At 41.7% G+C, this 19,167-nt stretch overlaps 1 protein-coding gene across 1 annotated transcript in view; it reads right to left on the reverse strand.

Moving 5' to 3' along the window:
• Nucleotides 1-348: 348 nt before the first annotated feature.
• CDH13 (cadherin 13) overlaps nt 349-19,167 on the reverse strand; it is a gene marked incomplete at its 3' end in the record, with an annotated part of 437,223 nt that continues 418,404 nt past the window's right edge. The window contains exon 14 of the mRNA XM_084215472.1: nt 349-5,690. Within this exon, the coding sequence (XP_084071598.1) occupies nt 5,683-5,690 (8 nt within the window). The remainder of the gene's footprint in view (nt 5,691-19,167) is intronic.

Consider the following 19,167-nt stretch of genomic DNA (forward strand, 5'->3'; position numbering starts at 1 on the left):
TCTCTTCTGCTTCTTGTGTGAGCAGACCTTCTTCTTGTGTGCTCAGACCATCCCTGGAGTGTCCAAGGCCAGGCTGGACAGGGCCCTGCTCTGGTGGAAGGTGTCCCTGATCTTTAGATCATTCAAAGATGATTTTTTAGGGTCCCTCCCAACCCAAAGCATTCTCTGTGATTCTGTTTACCTCTCTAAGCTCCCAATTCTCATTCCAAACCATACCATGGTGAGCTGAGGCTGCAGTTTTTTCTCCTTCCCTGAGAACATTCTGGGGTTTCTGATGTTTAGCACAGGCTGTTCCATTCCTTTGCCAGTCTGGAGGTCATTTTGTGGCCCTCCATTCCTGAGGCAAGGTCTAGGTCCAGACAGAAGGTAAAAGCCCATACATCCTTTATTTGAGCATTTCACAAATAAATTACAAGTTTCTTTGCAACCACATCATAAATCAAAATGTTTATTTACACCTCAGAAACAGCAAGCGATTCAGCAACTAGGGCCCAAAGGAATGATTAACTGGAAAAGCAGCTGAATTAAGCATCTTGAAAATCAAACAAAATGTTTTCCTCCTTGCCTGGACTATTAAAAATGAAAAAAAAAAAATCATAAAAAAAAATAATCTTGATGGTAACTTCAGGGGACAGAGGTTGTTTGGGGTAGGTGAGGTTTTGCAGGGGTTTCTGGCTGAAATGGCAGCAGCAACACAACTCTTTTGTGCTGGGTTCCCCATCACAGCCCCCAGACATGGATTTACTCCTCAGGCAGGGGCTGTGTACTCATCCAAACACCCAGCCTGGCTCTGCACTGCACCCATCTCACCCCAAACCTCAGAGTGCATCACCTGCTGCTGCAGAGGAGGAGTGCAATGCTCAAGGCTGGATGAAACTTTCCCAAGCAGCTGTCCCACTGAAAGCTCAGGAATGAGGAATTCTGGCTCCAACCCCTTCCCTTTCCACTCCTGGTGACCTGCTGATCCACAGACAGCTGAAAATGAGTCAGAAAACAACGATGCATGTCTTCAACTGGTATAATTGTGGCACGAGGGGACAGCTCAGGGTAGCAGAAACACAACAGGAGAGTTGAGATAAGCCTGGGGTTTGGTGTGTGGGCTTCTTGCCCTTTTTATTTGCTTTAAATCAGACTGGCTCACTACATGCAGCCCATGCTGTCCCTTATGTCATGAATTCATCCCTAACTGAGGGAATTAAACTGCTTATCCCTGTGTTGTATCAATCTCCTTCCACCTGCATATATATAATATATATATTTATATGTGTATATCTCTATATATCTACATATATACACACATAGCAGTTGTGCAACTAGAAACTTCCACTGGGACAGACCCACAGCAGCTCAAGGGTGAGGCAGGACTGGGCACTCAGTGCCTCATGTGCTTTGTGCAGGAAGGACCCAGCTCTGTCTGCTCCAAAGAGAATAGCTGTAATGATATTTACTGATGTGCACTGCTAAAGATTATGGAGCACAGAATCAGCTGAAAGGAAGTAATTGCTATTTTATTTTTCTTTGTGTTAGCATTGGGCTGGATCTCTCGGACAGCAGAGTTTCTAGAGATGCAAAAAAGGCAAGACAGGAGCAGAGTTTTGCTTTAGACTTGGTGGTCTCAAGCCAATGTGACTTTAATATAATTTTTTTTAATTAAATAAGACATTTTTAAACCTATTTGAAAAGCAACTTAGCCTTTAAACCAAGTGATGTAAAATTATTTGTGTGCAGAATTCTGCACCGAGCGGATTAGTAACATTTGAGAAGAAAATTGGCAGCTTTCTCAGTGTTTCAGACAAGAGGCCTTTGCAAAGGAAAGACAGAAGTTGTCAATGTAGTAGATGTCTTTTTGTAGTGATAAGGCATTTAAGATAGGGCCCTGCAAACTGCTTCTAAATCCATAATTTAATAAATGAGGTTTGTATTATAGTAATCAAAAAAAATGACTATGCAAGAGAACAGAATGAATTATTTGACCCCATCCATTTCAAATAAAGGTTAACCAAATTATTCTGGGAGCCTTGGAGACACCTTCAGGTGGTCAGTGAAGGGCACCTGTGGGTGGCTGGATGTGACAAACCCCAGGCTTCTGCTAAGGTGTAAGCACTCAGCAATCCTGTGACAAACACTGCAGCCTCACTGTTCACAGCCAACAGCAAAAAGCAAAATGTGGGGAGGGACAATTCCACCTCCATGTGATGGACTGAACATCAGTTTTGGTGATGGAGCTGCTGGTTGACCTCCAGCAGGGCAAACATGATGAGAACAGGGCTCAGGGACTGTGCCACCAGTGTTCCACCCTCACCTCATTTTCCTGCACACCCAGCAGGAAATTCAGCTCTTTTCCCTTATTTTTACTCTTCATCCCTGCAGCTACTGAGCAAAATGGACATTAATAAATGCACACAGGCACAGTGGAAAAGCACACACAAGGAGCACAGAGCAGGGTTCAATCAGCAAGCACCCCAAAAAGGAGACCTTTCCCTTGCTAATAAACCCCTCTCACTGATTGTTATTCCCAATTTTTGTTTCAACAGCACAGAGCCTTTTCAGGTGAAATGACTTCAACAAATAAAAAGTAAGTTTGTGCACGTTACCAAATGATAATCAACAAGTTCAATAATCACTGCCTTTCCAACTCTAGACAGCATTTATGTACCTACAAACACAGACTGGAGTAGCTGTTGGTGGGGCTAAAACAGCTGGGCAGGAGTAAGGGGTATGTTATAAAAACAGCAAACTCAAATTAATGTTGAATCAATTAATTAAGCTGAATTAATGTTAAACAGAACCAACTATTAGAAAATAATACAACCAATTTTGTAAATCTTCTGCTTTTTCATTATATTGTAGAGAAATGGATAAATCATTGTTTCTCCTTTGTTTCAGGAAATGGACATTGGTTTTTTGAGCCAGAGGTGATGCCCTTTGTTCAGGCAGGAAAATTCAGATTCTGCTGTGGTTCCTCACTCGTGTCACACCATGAAAATGCCACAGTCTGTGTTAAATGGGGAGAAACATGAACATGGCAGCTTCATCTTCTCCTGCATTGGCTGGGATGGGCTCCCTGGGGAGCCTGGGACACTTGGAAAAGGCTGGGAGGCTTTAATGTGGGAGCAGAAATAAAGGGAAAATGGGAATGGAGGCTTGGATGCACCTTGGGTCAGAGCTTCAGCCAGGCTCTGACCTCTCTGCACACCAAAATTTTGCAGTGGATCCAAGCAGAAAGATTTTTTCCTTGGGCACAGGGTGGTAGGAAGAGTCTTCTCCTTGCTTGTGGAGCTCCAGGCAGAAGAGTTTTCTCTTTGTTCCTCGTTTTGGCTGCCCTGGGGATGATTCACCAAACGCTCTGGGAGCCTGGGTTTAAAGCAGGGAAGGGCAGATTTTTCTGGCATTTGACAGAAATGACACCAAAGTCAAGGGGGGTCTTTCCAGAGGTGGGTTTGGCTGGGTGGAGAGAGATAAAAAGCAAGTAGAAAAGAGTATTTGTGGGGGAGGGTGGTATAATTTCTTTTATTCAAGATAGAGGTTTTGTAGCTCAAAGCACAGGGTGCAGAATATCTTTGGGTGCATTCATTGAACATACAGGCTGGAATTCCAGAGGTGCCATACAGTAGTTAACTTGTTCCTTTTGGAAAAATTTGCTTGAAAATAATATCTATTTTTTTTTTATTTTAATAAAAAAGATGTGATTGATTATTGATGGCAAAGCAGCAGCTTGGGGTCCATGGGCAGGGAGAGAGGACCAGGAGTGATCCCAAGGGCTGGGATCAGGCTCTTCCCTGCTGGGAAGCCTGAAGCTGCCAAAGCCACTCCTGATGTCCTTGACCAGCTCCCAGTGAGCCTCGAGTGCCACTTTGGTGACACAGAGATTTCACTTGGTCAGGACTGCAGGAGTTAAGCTGGAAGAGAAAAACTGCTCTGAAGGCAGCTCATATCTTATCAAGAAATCTACAACAGGAGGAAAGCTCACAACACAAACTCATTTTTCCTCTGTCTGTTGTTATTACTCCTTTTGATTAAAAAAAAAAGAAAGAAAAAAAAAAATCCTGTTTCATATTTGGTATAATACAGGAAATCGGAGAAAAGCTATTGTACAGCAAATTTTAACCACCAACACACATTTAATATCTAGTGTAGCGTTATGGGAAACTAAATGTATGTCTGGACTTATTTTGAATGCTTCCAAAAATCTTTACTATTGAAACATATACGTGGTGTGGAAGGTGTGCTCATACTCTCACTGTAGTCAGGATGCCATCGAGTATGACCCATAATTACTGTAAAAATGCTAACTAAAGAGTGCAGCTGCAAAGTTCTATTGCATAAGGAAGCTTTCTTGTTTAAACTTTAAATAAGCAAGTTTATTAAAATATTCTAAGACACTTACCTTACCCTAGTTACTGGCAAGCTCTAATAAAAGCCACAGTCTGTCACTAGTATACTTTTTGTGTTAATTTTATAAAAATTTGGTGTGAGCTTTGATGGATCATTTACAGTTTATTAACAAGATGATCATCTTCATACAGTTAGAAGGATTTTTTTTTGTTGTTTTTTGACCTTACATGCTCACAGAATAAAAAAGGATCCATATTCATAGAGAACAAACACCCTTTTTTCCCCTGTCTGCAAACAGGTGTGGTAAGTTTACACACACAAAGAAATGCTCTTGTTACTCTTAACTGGAAACTGTGTGTACGTGTGTATGTATGTATATATATCTCCAAAGGGATGGATTTGTGTGGTTGTGAGGGTATTTATAGAACAGGGCACCTGTGCTGCTGCTGGCCCAGAGGCTGAGCAGAGATCAGTGCTCTGCCAAGCTCTGGGCATTGCTGTTGGACTTGGCTTCTCACCTGCAGAGCCGATCAAAACATTTTGTCACCTGCCCCAGCCAACGTCCCAGCCCTTTGGCCCCTCAAATCAGGCTGAGCTGCTCACACCTGGCTGCTCCCCCTGCATCCTCAGCTCCCTCTGGGGCAGGGAGAGCAGCTCAGAGCAGGAACAAGCCCTGGGGACTTGCATTTCTTGTTTGCTGCACCTGAGGTACGAGAAGGGCCGTGGCAGAGCCCGTCCAGGCTCTCTGCTGGACAGCAAACACAGCAGGTTTAGCCATGCTGGGACAGCTACAATTCATCTGTGGCTGCCTTGTTCTTCTGCTCCCTCCCTTCTCTCACCCTCCAGATGAACATTTTATAAAAGCTAAACCTGTGGTATAACTCTTCTCTCTATATAAATATATATATATACATACACTCATACATATACAAATACTAACCCACAGACAAAATATTTTCTGAACAGTTGAATAGCAACAAGTCAACAGATAGAAAAAAATGGAGTCAATCTGGTTTTGTGGTGTTTTGTTGTTGTTTTTTTTTTCCTTTTTTTCAGCTCCCCCAAGGTGGGGTTTGGATGTCATGTTCTTTTAACATTCAGAGTAAATTTTGAGTAAACCTTGTGTCCTGCAGGAGGAATCCAGGGCCAAAGGGCAGAGGGGTGGAGGCTGTCGAACACCAAGGTACAGTTGGACAGATTGAGTGAGATTGCAAACTAAACTGGAGCAACTGAGGCTGAGGAGTGAAGAACAGTCCTTGTAAACTGCAATCTTCAGAGCTGATGGGTTTTTTTCCTTCTTCTCGTTGCCATGGCAACTCGGTAGGACAGCTTCAAATGGCAGAGCTCTTACAGACCTAAAGGAGGAGATGGGGGTGAGTATTGCCATGCAAATCACAGGATCTTTAAGTCTTTGGGGTTTTTTCCCCCCAGTCAAATCACTGGTTGGGTGCATGAACATTGCCAGTAGTTAAATATCAATTACCTGGGCCCAGAAGCAATTAATTAAGAGTGCAGAAATGGCCAAAATGTCACGTGGGGCAGTCAGAGACCTTTGTGGTGCAATTCTGGAAGATGGGGGGAGAGGATAAATCCTTAGCCAGGACCTAATTCCCCACCTTGGTCACCTCCATCGGTTCCATTTGTGCCCAAGGAAATGCCAGCCCCTCCCTCCCTGCACACCCTGACGAGCAAAGAGCAAACAAACAATATTCTTAAAAAAATAACACTGGAATAGAGCCTTATAGTTTGTGAATATAGCTGGGAATAAAAGGCCTGGTGCATCATATTAATGTTGCTACAGAAATGTAAGAGTTTGATGCGGGGTTTCTATGAAATAAAGTGAATGTGGCACTTGAATTCTGTTTTAGATGGACACCCTGATAATACCAAGGCAGTAAAAAAATTCAGAAAGGAGCAAATCTAACATCAGCTGTAGCTCACACTGAGCCTATAAAACCAAGGGAAAGACACATCAAAACTCAGTCAGCAAATGTCTAATGTTTATTGTATCTGTACACTTAAAAGACTGTAATATTGCAATATTGATAGTTTTGTCACCACCACAGAAATATAATGGTCAATGTTAGATTCTGGTTTGTGCCCTTTAAAAATTTTTAATGATCTGTTTGCCTTTTAGGGCAAATCAAATTTAATTTAATTATTGATAAGGCTGTTTTGTTTTATCTGTTTCTTTCTTGTTGTGCTCTGAACTGATGTCAGGATTGAATTCTGCAGCAATGCGGGCACCTGGATGCCAACAGCTGCCCGGCCCCTTCCCTGCAGTGCTTCACTTCTGGTAAACAAAGGTAAATAAAGCAAATTAAGTGTAAGAAATCCATGGAGGTGCTGATGGATGGGGCTCACTGAAGTGAGAAGTTTAACTGAGATTTCCAAATAGGACAAAATCTGGAATTGCTTGGCACATGGATTTTTAGCCTGCTGCTGAAGGAAAAGGTCTGGCCACAAAATCAGGATCCAGACTCACATATAGGAGATTTATGGTCATGACTGCCAAAGTCTGGATATATTTGGATTAGGGATGCCAGCTAGAACTAAATTCTCATAAACAACCTGATCTCCTGGGTGGTGAAAAGAAAGAATTTGAGACTGATCTCCCAGACAGCCTGAAAAATAACATTTCCAGATCCCAGTGAAGCTTAGTGTCATTAAAGGGCATTTGTTTAATCCTGGCTCAAAGGAACTGACACTGCTCTGGGATTGATGAAGCTGCTCTGAATCCTTGGGAGATCCTTGGGGGTCTTCCTGCTCAGGACAGGCACTTGGACATGATGAATGAGCAGCAGCTGTGGGGCTGAGTTTCTGTGCAATGCACAGGCTGAAACGTCACCAGAGAAATCTGTCAGCACAAAATTTATCAATTCCCCACCAACTCCAGCAGCCAGGGAGCTGCTTCAGCAACAGCCTGTAAATAAAGGGCAGGATTTGTGATTTATGTGCACACCTGAAGAAAAGCTTGTATATTTTACATTATATTGACAGACATAATGAATGTGTGTGAACCTTTCATGCACATTGTGGGATGTACACAAACCAGTTAGTTCAGCTTTAATTATGACTCTTCCTCCTTTGCTGTTTTTGTATCTGTTGAAGGCCAGTTTGTCTCTGGCAAGGAATTCTTGACCCTCCCTGGTACCCCACCTGTGTCTGCAAGCACCACCCCATTCCTGCCTCCTTTCACCTCAGAGCTCTACAATCCCTGCCCAGATTTCCTTCCACTGAAATTTCCTCTCAACCTCATCCCTTCTTGCCTTTGATCCATTTAATCACGTGTCTGAAAATGATGTTCCCTTGGCTCCTGGGACTGTCTCCTCCCATAATTTTACCATGATTTCTCTAATCACTTTTCCAGCCTGTCCTTTGGTCTCGTTCCTCCAGTTTATTTCTTTTTAGGAAACTTTTTTCCCCCCACTTTGGTTTCTTCCCCTTCTCAGTGCCACCATCCTTCCCTGCTCAGCAATCACATTGTTGCTGACAGTTCAGAGCTCTTACTCTCTTTCCCCACTTTTCCATTTAGTCTAAAATGTCAGCCTCTGGCTCTGATAACTTTGGGATGTTTTCCTGACAGCTCTGCACAGCTACAACTCAGCTCTTAAATCTTCCCCCTAAAGCACTCCCTTCTTTGATTGCTCAGGACAACACCATCATCCTGCCTCTTGTTCAAGCCTGAAAGCACAAACAAACCAGAGGAGGTTTTTGTCATGGAATCTCCTTTCCAGGTCTGTATATTTGGGTTGTGTCAATCTAGAGGATTCTCTCTCACAGGTTGTCCCAAAGGGCTTTTTGTAGCCATTCAAACAGCTAAATCCCCTAGCCAGGCTCTCACTTAGCAGATTTGCAGCATCTTTTCTGAGCCCTTGACAAATGGAGCTGCTGTGTGCTCATCTCCTGCCAGCCATGTGTTCTCCAGAGCATTTTCCTGCTCTGCCCCTTTGACAAAACCTCTGTGGCCGTGGCTCCTTTCCTTCCCTGCCTCTTTCCCCCTGCACATTCCTGGTTTTTCCCTGCAGGAAATTCCCTGGTTTTCCTCTCATTCACAGCCTGTGGTGAAAATGTCCCCTGAGGTGTGTTCAGAGAAGCCTGGACCCCTTCCAGAGGAAGCTGTGCCCCAACATCTGCTGGCACTTCCACAAACCCTTGGCTCTGGCAGAGGGTGCCAAGGCTGCTCTGAATTCAGCTAAGCCTTGTGATAAAAGAATTATTCCTAACACAGCCATTAATGGTGATTGAGCAGAAAGAAGGGTTTTTCCATCTAATTTTCTATGTCATGAGTCCCCCTACCCTGAACTGTGCACTTAGACCTATACCCCCAAAGTGTAATAATTTTTATTTAATAATAGTTATTTATTATTGAGTAGAAAAGTAGAAACTTTTACACAGGTGGATTATTTAAAGGAATAGTTTTTCCTTCTGAAATTCAGATTCAACACTCAAAATTGTGGTCTGTGATGTTTCAGTAGACAACCTTTGGTAAGCAAGAATATGCAAGATCAAATCTATCTTGGTTCTTTCTGTTGCACACAAAATTGATTGGAAATTGTTCTGTCCTAGAGAGCCTTTTATTTTCTGTGGTTAATAACAGAGTGTCAGTTGCAAATTTACTTTCTACAAAGAGTCTGATAAGGTCATGTAAGGTGTTAATTGGCCAAACATGCTGGCCAGTAACTCCCTTATCACAAAATCTTTGGGAATCAAGGATAACCAAAGTATGGCCTGGAAAACTCAATGTTTATCCTCAATCAAGGATAACCAAAGTATGGCCTGGAAAACTCAACCTGAATGTGAGGAAATCCACTGAAACCAACACAACTTCTCTGTTATAAACTCACTGGGGAGATCTGAGCCTCTACTCCATATTTAAAATCTCTCTGTTCTCCCAGCTGGATTTCCAGTGTTCATTATTGTTTCCTGTGTAGGAATTGTAGTTTTCTTGTTGGCTTTTCTTTTTGTTTATTGTCCCCACAAAGAAAGAACAAATGAAAGTTCCAGAAATGCTCACACAGAGCCAAATTTTAGAATCTAGTTCTTAGATTCTAGAATCTAGCTCACCTGGTGACTTTTCCACTCACTTTGATGGGGTTGCATTGGTTTTTAATTTCTTCTTTTTTACCCACTATTATGTATTTTATATCACAGATAATTTATAGCTTGCAGCTGGCAATAGCTCATAAAATATATTAGTATTTAAGGAATACTGTGAGCATAAAATGTGCAAATAATCCATGCAGGGAGCACATTTGCTGATCAATGAGAACTATTTCTTTAAGAACTTAATTCCCTGGTAAGCCTGTGCCTTGCAGGTTTAGATCTGCACACTAATGATAATTAGGCCTAGTAATTATTTTATTTTCTTTTTATCAGCTCTGTCTCTATATCTGGCCTCAGCACTCAGGAATTGTTACCCACCCTGTGTTGTTTTAGATGTGATTTGACAGAAATTACCTCCAGTGAGTCATTTACTGCCCAAAGCACTCAAGCCACAAAGGTGGGAAGGGAATTTTTGCTCTTATTTTGTCCCTTCCACCTTTTCCTTTAGTGATGCACAGCAGCACTAAGTGGGCACAGCTGTAGGGAATGTATTTCTCCAGAAATCTCTCTCATTTCAGTCTCTAATGTGATCTTTGCCAATTTTATCTCCCAGTTCTCCTCTGCTCTTCTACCTCTTTGATACTTGAGAGACATTCAGCCTCATCCCTTCTGAGATAAGAGTGAGATAGCTCAGAATTCACAGAATGATTAGGTTGGGAGAGACCTCAAAGATCCATAGCAGTGAGAAAGGCAGGGTAACTGCCATGTGTTTCTGAATTTATACATTTCTGGTCCATGGGCTCAGGTAAGAAGGCACAGCACCTTCTCACCAGCAGCTGGTGGCTGTTGGCCTCAGGATGAGGAGGTTTGGAAGAGGAGGTTTGGAAGAGGAGGTTTGGAAGAGGAGGTTTGGAAGAGAAGGTTTGGAAGAGGAGGTTTTCTTCTGCTGGTTGAGAAAACTGACAAACCTTGTGAGAGTTTGTCTGGATCTAATGCACTAATAGCACCAATAAAAATAATGGTACTGGGGGGATATAGGTGTAAGTGCACAGTTCAGGGTAGGGAGACTCATGACATAGAAAACTGGAAAAAAAACCTTCTTTCTACTCAACCAAGGTCTACTGGCTGTATTCAGAGTTGATGATGGTGGCCAACTCCACAGGAATGCTCTGAATTAGAGTTTGAAAAGCTGATTTGGTTTGAAAAGGTGCAATTCACCTAATCCAGCCTAAATTCCTAATGCTGGCTTCTTCAGAGACAGCTCCCTGCCTCTGTCACATGGGGCTAACTCAAGGTTTACTCCTCATGTTCATCCACACAACAGAAGAAAATGGAGGAAAAAAAAAAGCAGGTAAGTTAAGACAAAGATTTAATGATCTGCATTCCAGAGAAGCAGCAGCAGGTAGGATGTAAATTCATTCCCTGAGGTTCAGGCTGCCAAGAGCTCATATTCCAGCAGAACCCTTCCCTCCAGCCAGCTAGCAGTGGTGTGTGCAGAACTTCTGATCTCAGAAGATGCTTTGGTACCCCCCAGCTTTCCCTGTTACAGCCAGAGCTTTCTCTGAACTTATTTACATATTAGTGACTCAATTCACTGCTTATTAAAAAAAAATAAAAATAACCCAACAGGTCTAAATAGAGTAATTAAAAGCCTTTGAAAGATGTGATCTTTATGAGACCAAGCTCACCCTCTATTTCACAGACTCTGCTTCTACACTGCAGTTAAAACCTCATAAAAATTAAAGGCATTTAAGTTTCTTGCTGACCCTCTGTACAGGAATGAGCTTTACCCAAAATGCATTCATCCTTTAATTCCCATTAAAATAAGAGAGTTAACGCTGCTGGAGTTTGGAGTTCAGCTCATGCATGCTCCATTTCTTTCAATTACCCTTTCATCAGAAATATTACATTAATCTGGCATAATTAAAAGTCTACATTACATCATGGACTTTATTGAAACCTCAGTAATGCTAAAGAGGTAACAAAAATGATAGAAGAGATCAGCACCGTGCTTCTGATTAGGCAGCTAATCAACATCCAGGTACTTCTTTCCTGGATTTACCATCTAGGAAAGGTCATTAATTAGAGGCATAGTTATTAGTTTAGCCTTGATGTAGAGCTTTGAAAAATAGAAATTATTTTCATGTGCATCACTGGTTGATCTGTAGGTTTCAACTGCAAAAGTTTCACAGTGTGCCTATAAATTATTTGAAATTTTCCCCAAAATCTCATTGAACTTGAAGGACTATTCCCAAACAGATACCCCGTGTTTTCATTCCTGCAATTAAAAAATCTGAGGTTAATAGCAGCCAGAAAGAACTGGGGATCTCACTGGCCACAACACCTTGGGGAAAAGTTTATAAAGACTCCAAAAGTAAATGAGTTTATCCTGAAAATCTACAGCTTATACCATCACAAACAATTTGTCTCTCATTTAAGTGAGAAATTATTTGAAGGCTGTTAAGGATGGGAGAAGCACTGTGTGAAATGAGAGGCTGATAACTGCCCCCAGAGCTCTGCTGGGCTCTCCCAAACCAGTGCCAGGAGCTGGAACTCTGCCACGGGCTCTGCAACCAGCCCAGAGTGGCAGGGAGAGGGGAAATGTGCCAGCCCCAGCTCCCCAGCTGGCACAGAGGGACACATTCCCCCTGCTGAGATCATGGGACACCAGCACTAGCGGCTCTCACACTGCTAATTTATTATAATTATGTTTATTATGATAATTTATTGTCACAATTTATTATATTTATTATTAGGAGATGGCAGTGGCAGATCCAAAGCAGGGCTGGTGGAAGCCAAAGTGCTCTTCTGACCCTGGCAAGGGCACTGCTGAATCCTTGGCTGTGCCTGCCCTCTTCCCTGTCAGGTGCTCACACACACTCCCTGTGTCATGAGCTGTTCCTAAGAAGTGAATAAAAGAAACATTTTCTGAAAGAAAAGTTGCTCAGGTGAAGCAAAATTCCAACTCTCCTTGCTTAGAAATTCAGAGCCACGTGCTTCCTGAGGTTATCAAATAAAAAACCATCTTCTAATACAATTCCTGTTCTCCAGGGATGTGAAGAATCTCACTGGGAGAGGGGAAGTTTTAGGGTAGAAAAGCCAAGAGGTACTCCATTATTATTTTTTTAGAAATTGGTGTGAATTTCAGTTGGATACTTTGTCAAAGCAGTGTTTCCTTCATTTAAGCAATAGGGAATAAATGCTTCCTTCATTTTTCAGTTCTGTCAAAACTAAACAAGTGCAGAGGTGGCTGCCTGCAGCCTGTGTGGATATTTTCCCATGCTCTAATCTGATAAATGGAATGGAATGGTTGAAAATATTCAACAAGTGAAATGAATAAGTACAGTTTGGAAATAGCAGCACTGAACAAGTCTGCTGGTTTTTTTATAGGGATGCTGAAAATGAAATGCATCAGCTGTAGCAGGGAGCCAGCCTTTTAAAGGACTGGGAGCTGCTCAGGCAGTCAGATCTCATCTCCCACAGCAGCACAGCACAGGTTACCATCGCTTTTAAATAAGCAGAACATGAACAATCCAGACACATTCAGATCTGTAGGTACAGACTAAACCCAGCTTGAAATCCTAAATTAATCATCTGAAGTATCTTACTTGTTGAGTAAGAATAAAAACTAGAGTGAAGGATTATGCTTAGAAGGAAAGGAAAAACCAAACTAGAAAATCAGCCAGGTGTTGGTGTCAACCTGCTCATTTCAAATCTTTTGAAGAACTGCTCCTAAATGTGGCACTTACCTAAGCACCAACTAATGACCTATCCCAATTAATGATATTGATAAACTGAGCCTTTAAGTCCTCATCTAAAATACTCCAAACATTAATGGCCCTTTAAAGGGTTCTGTAAGTATCCACTGGGTACTGAAGAAGAAAAGGCAACATAATCAAACCTTCAGGCACCACAAATCTCCTCCTAATCTTTAATATCCTGCCCAAATCTGAACACAAAGCTGTTTTCATTGAGTTATCTGAATGTTATAAAGGGAAAAATAGGAAAGGAATAGGAAAAAATATTATAGGGAAAATATCCAAGGACTGACACGGTGAAGAGAGGCAAACAGCCCATGGTGTGTAGTGACCATTAATGGCAGGAAAAAATACTTCAACTGGTCATGTTCATCTATTCAGTGCCAGTTTTTAATCATAGGCCATTCCAGGGCAATCCTGATGATAACTGCCTGCAATTCAATATTTATGTGGCTTTAAGAAGCTGCTCAGAGAAGAAATACAAAATGTTATGTACCAACAATTACTGTGGAGTACTGTTGAGAAAATGAGAACATAAAAGCGTTGGGTTGAATTCCCGACACTGAATGGGCTCTCCAACCAATCTCTCTGAATGTCCATTTCATGCCTCCAGAATGACCATCAGCAATGATATTGCAACTCCTGGGGAAGGAGCTGCATTTGCTCCCTTCTGCATTCCAAACACACATCTTCTAAACTGCCCTCTTTCCTCACCTCTGCACTCCTGGAACGCCTTTGGACGGCTTCAAATGTGTGCAAAATGCCATTTCCCACCTAATTGACTCGATCAAATGCAATGTTATTAAGCACATTTCAATATGCTGATGTGTAATTTGGGGGCATTTCTATTTGTCTTGTCTGGTGTACAAACATCCTGTCCCCAATTATGGACATCCATATGGATTTCTGGGCCATTTCAAGCCCCATTAACTTTAGGTGGGCTCCCAAACTGCACAATATGTTGCAGGACTGGAAAAAAAACCGCAGTGAAATCAGAAGAATGGACACAGCTCTCTGTTAAAATTGAGATTCAAATCAAGGCTGGCTCAAATTGAAGCAGCCCCTTGACTCCCAAACCATCCTTTCCTTAGAAATCAACCCAAATCTGTAAGCACACAAATAAAAATGGTGTTTTTCTCATACAGGCACTTGAGAAAGCATCTGTTTCAGTGATATTTAGCTGCAAAAATAATAATATTAATGTGGACCAAAGCATCTGTAAAAAGGGCAGTGAGTGATAGTGGATATGTTGAGATTTACATCACTGGAACTCACTAAATACCAGCAATCCCCAATTTCTTGGAGAACAAAATTAAGGTGATATTTTAGGTACCTACATGGTTGTGCTCTAGAATGAGAATGCAACTCAAATTAGAGCAGTGCAAAAAAAAAAAAAAAATCCAAACAACCACCTCAATAAGGCACCTTTCAAAGGAAAACTCTCCAATTTTAATAGTCTGTGTTGGCAATTCTAGCCAAAATAGTGATATTTGATTTCTCAGAAGTGGGAAAATGTATCTTGCAGACTTCCTTAGTCTTTTTAATTAAACTGATCTCTTTTTTTTAACTTATTTAAAAATAAACTGCTCTGAAAAGTAGAAAATTGCTGTAGAAGATTAAAAGGTGCTAAGACAACCTAAAATATAAAAAGAAAACAACAAACCCAACCAAGAAAACAAAGAAACAAACAAGAAGTGTTGGTTTTAGCCAATTCACCTATTGGGAACCCCTTCCTCTGATGCTTCCTCTGGAACTGGATGGAACAGGGATGAACTTTTTCCTTTTTTTCTTGGTAAAACCCAAAAATTCAACTGGAAAAACCCAATTGTTGAGCCCTGAAGGAAAAAAAAAAAACCAACCTGACAGTTTAAAACTCAGCCAAGAAATTCAAAATAAAGGCTGAAAAGTGGGAGCGTGCAGGTAACAAATCTGCAGAGGGAATGGAAAGAGCAGTGACCTTAAAGGTCTGTTCTATTTGAAACCTGCTCTGATTTGTCTTGTTCTGGTGCCTTTCAGGAATGCTCTGTTTCACTTTTCAGCCGTTTGATGTTCCTGCACAAATAACACGGGGTAAACAAGAGATACAGGGGCTGCTGTTGCTTTGAGAAATGAGCTGGGTGAGAGATAACACTGCAGGATTAACTCTGCCTGTCCAGCCCCATGGAAATTCAAACCCACCAGTTTCATATGATTCCATTTTCTTACTCCTTTTTTGTTTGTTTGTTTTGTTTTGTAGTGGTTTAATAATAAACATCATTTTCAAGGGATAAAAAAAGCCACCTGTATTTTCTCTATTGGCCCTGTACCTTTGTTCCTCAAATCAGAAAAAACTCAATATAGTGAGGGACAGCCAGCACTAAATAGGAAAAGTTTGTGGAAATTACTAGGAAATTAAATTCAGGGGTATCTCTAAGGCTTTTTTGTAATTGCAGCACAGACATCTGTGCCAGTCTCTGTTTTTCAAACCCACCTGAGGCCTTTCACCCTGACTTTAACAAATTAATTGCAAGGTAGAGACCTCCAGCTTATTTAATTTCTTTAAGGCAGCATTCCCCCCTTGTCTGGCACCTCATTTTCTGTTCAGAATAAGGGAAGTCTTCACTTATTTCAGCTCAAGTCAACTTGCAGCTTTGTAGTCCACTGGCCAGGTGAACAAAACAAAAGCTTCTTATTCATGGTTGATAGTCAAAAAAGGTAAAAAATTGGGTTTTTTCAACATGAACTGTTTGAATCCCAGTCTTTTTATAACAAGGAAATTTAGGTAAAATATTAGTGACACAACTATTGTGCCTTTGGTTGTTCTTTTATTCCCTTCATTCCACACATTTGAATCTAACGTGGTCTTTTATGTTAGTAGAATATAAAAGAAGATATGAAATGCAATTACCATTCTATGATTATGCAATTAAGTGAAATAGTTATTATAAAATCAAAAGCCCAGAATTCAAATACCCCTTTAAATACTAATAATAGTATAAATAATTTGTAATAGATCTAAAGCTTAGTTCTGCCAGCCACAGTGGCTCTTTCTCAGTATCCCACAGAGCCTGGGGCAGATTTTCCTGCTGACTTTGTTATGGCAATATGCACAAATTTGTTTTTGCCTTGTTTTGCTTGGCCATCCCTCACCCCTGTGGGATGTTGTGGCTGCTCTCCCACAGAAAACACTGAGGAGCCTTCCAGGGGGAGCCTGTTTGTAATTCTGGTGGTGATGAGGATCCCTTTTGTACCTGAATTCTGAGCAGGGCTGGGTTGGCTGTGTCACTGGGAAGCACTGCAGCACTCAGGGACAATCTCAGAGCAGCACCAGACATGCTCCTGACAGATTTTCTCTTTCCCCACTCATTCCCTTCCTCAAGGAACTGATTGCTGCAGCTCCCCTCCCTGACCAGGAACCCAGGATGATTTTTTCATGTTTTTTTCCCTCAATCTGAACTACTAAAATCTGAATATTTCAGATATTTCAGTCTGAACATTTGGACCTGTCTTGTCTCCAGTAATAGCAAGGAAAAGCTGACAGAGGAAAAATGCCACCACATGAGGTCTCATCTTAGCCACAGAGTCTGCTTTAATGACAAGTGACAATATTCTTTCCAATATTTGTCACCATTACCCATTGTAGCTTTGGAAACTCCTCTGCCTGTCCACTCTCCACCATTCCAGCCTGACCTCAGTAAAATTAGGTTAAATACAAAACATGCAAAGATGCTTCTTTTTCCAATCAACTTCACGTTCATCATCTTTCAATCCAACCTCATTGTTCTGTTGTGCAAATCTGCCCATCTATTTTGGCATCTCATATTTTCTATTTCTGGCTGCCAGGAACTCCTCAGTTTTTCTTGTTCCAGCTCTATCTACCTTCCCAGGGGCTCCTGGGCAACTGTGCAGTCTGTATCCCATTATCCCTCAATATAGTGAGCACAGTAGGATGTCTCCAGAATGGGAGGAACTGCTGGGTTTTGCATCCATTTCAGTTTTAATCAGGCTCTTCACTTGTGTGCTCAGACACTTCAGAAATCTGCCACATCTGACTTCTTTCATGATTTACGAAGGAGGCACATATTCTAAGTATAGCTAATAATTGCACCATTTAAATGATAATACCGAGATGTTTTCTACAGGAAAGATATTCATGCAGGGCTCTTTTACCACGAGCAGCTCTTTCAGAGGGCTATCTATCCTCACACCAGATGTCAAATACAAAAAGAAATACTTTGGCATGAGTTACAAAGTTCATTTGACTGAAGGATTTACCTCCCAGGAACAAGAGCCTCATAAAATACAAACACTGGGAGCAAAGTCAGCCACGTAAGGGCTTTTGTTAAAATTAAACCCATAACTTGCCACTAGAAATGGGACGTTTCATCTGTTCAATAAGCACTAAAGTTCTCTTTGTTTTTATGGCATCATAATCTTTGATTACTCTGATAAATATTTGGACTATACAAAACATTGCAACGGAGCTAATCACAGTTATAAAAAATCTGTGTGTGGAAATGAGTCGGGAACGGGGTGATAGCGGCACATTTCAGAGGAGTTCAAACACAGAACCACATTATTTTAACTGGCTCCCAGCCCCATTCCTTTCTGTCTCTGTGCAGTGCACACCTGAGGAAAATGCTCAGGGCAGTTGTGGTGTTTGCTGGCTCTGCACAGACAGGGTTGGGAACAGTTCCAGAGGTGCAATGACAGCCATGGAATACCCTTGGGGTGCCCTTGGGGTGTATTCCACCCACAGCTGAGCTGGACAACACCTGTAGCCAAGAAGAGCAACTCAAAAAGTGCTTTCCAATTCTGAAAACTGGCTTTATGATTCAACCCAAGGAAAATGATCAGGCTTCTTGGTGGGGGCTGTAAAGAATCAACATGACCATGGCAACTTCCCCAAGTACAAGGCTTTTCTCTACCTCGTTGTATTCTGAGCAGATGAATTAATGTAAATAAAGTTCAAGTGCAAATCACATCAGATAAGAAAGCAATTCCAGTGGTGAAAGTCATGCCTAGTGTAGCAGCAGCAACATTTATGAAGTGGCAACAAGAACATATTTGAATCAATGGGCTGCATATTTATATCACTGCTGCAATAGTGTCACACCCTGTCAAATACGTTTAACATATTACTCCTAACAGCTGAAGTTTGCATTTGGTTCCAGGAGACTGAGCCCAGCCCAGCTGAGCCAGAGCCAAAGCAGATCCTTTAGATGTCACTGATTGAGACTAAGAACAGGAATTTGCACTTAGCAGTTATAGAGTCCTTTTCATCTTCAAAGGGCATCACAAGCATCAGCTGGTACCAGCTCACAAGGACCTTCCTTCCTGCCAAGCCTTTGGGATAAAAGGAGAAGGAAATAGGACAGGACCGAGCCTCAGGTGTGGAAAGGATCTCTGCCCTGACCTCGTGGCACATTTTATCCCGTGGGCAATCCAAGGCCTTTCACCATGGCTCAGGTTGGAGTCCCCATGCAATGTATTCTGCTAATAGGAGATAAAGATAGCAGTCCTGACATAACATATTTACTGCCATAGTTGTGGGACACAGCTATTCCTTTGAAACAGATGGGAATTAAAAACCAACACTGCATCAGAAGGTTGCTGGCAGCAGTCACAGGACTGCCCAGGGACACACCCAGTTTAAATTGTGAGCTTCATAGCTTTGATTTCCTACTTTTGAGTCATTCTGGGATTTTTTTTTTCCCCTCACTTCCAATTCAAGTTAGCTTTCCAAATGAGATGTACAAAATTCCTTTCTCAGGATCAGCAGAAATGCCTTTTACCTGTCAGTTTTCTCTGCCCTCCAAGCCAGCCTGGCCATTTGATTATCAGCTTTGGGTGGTTCTAAGCCCAGAATCTCAAATAAGTTCCTCGTGTTCCAGTCACTTGCACATTTTATGTGGAGGAACAGATTGAAGCAGACGGGCCTCGTTTTCCTGGTGACCCAGAACAGCCATTGTTACAGGAACACCTTTAATCTCTTTTTTCTGGGCTTGAATTGAATTCAAGTGGGGAGAGATGAAAGCAAGCATTGCAC

The sequence above is a fragment of the Fringilla coelebs genome (assembly GCF_963513975.1).
Source record: "Fringilla coelebs genome assembly, chromosome: 14".
NCBI classification, from domain to species: Eukaryota; Metazoa; Chordata; class Aves; order Passeriformes; family Fringillidae; genus Fringilla; species Fringilla coelebs.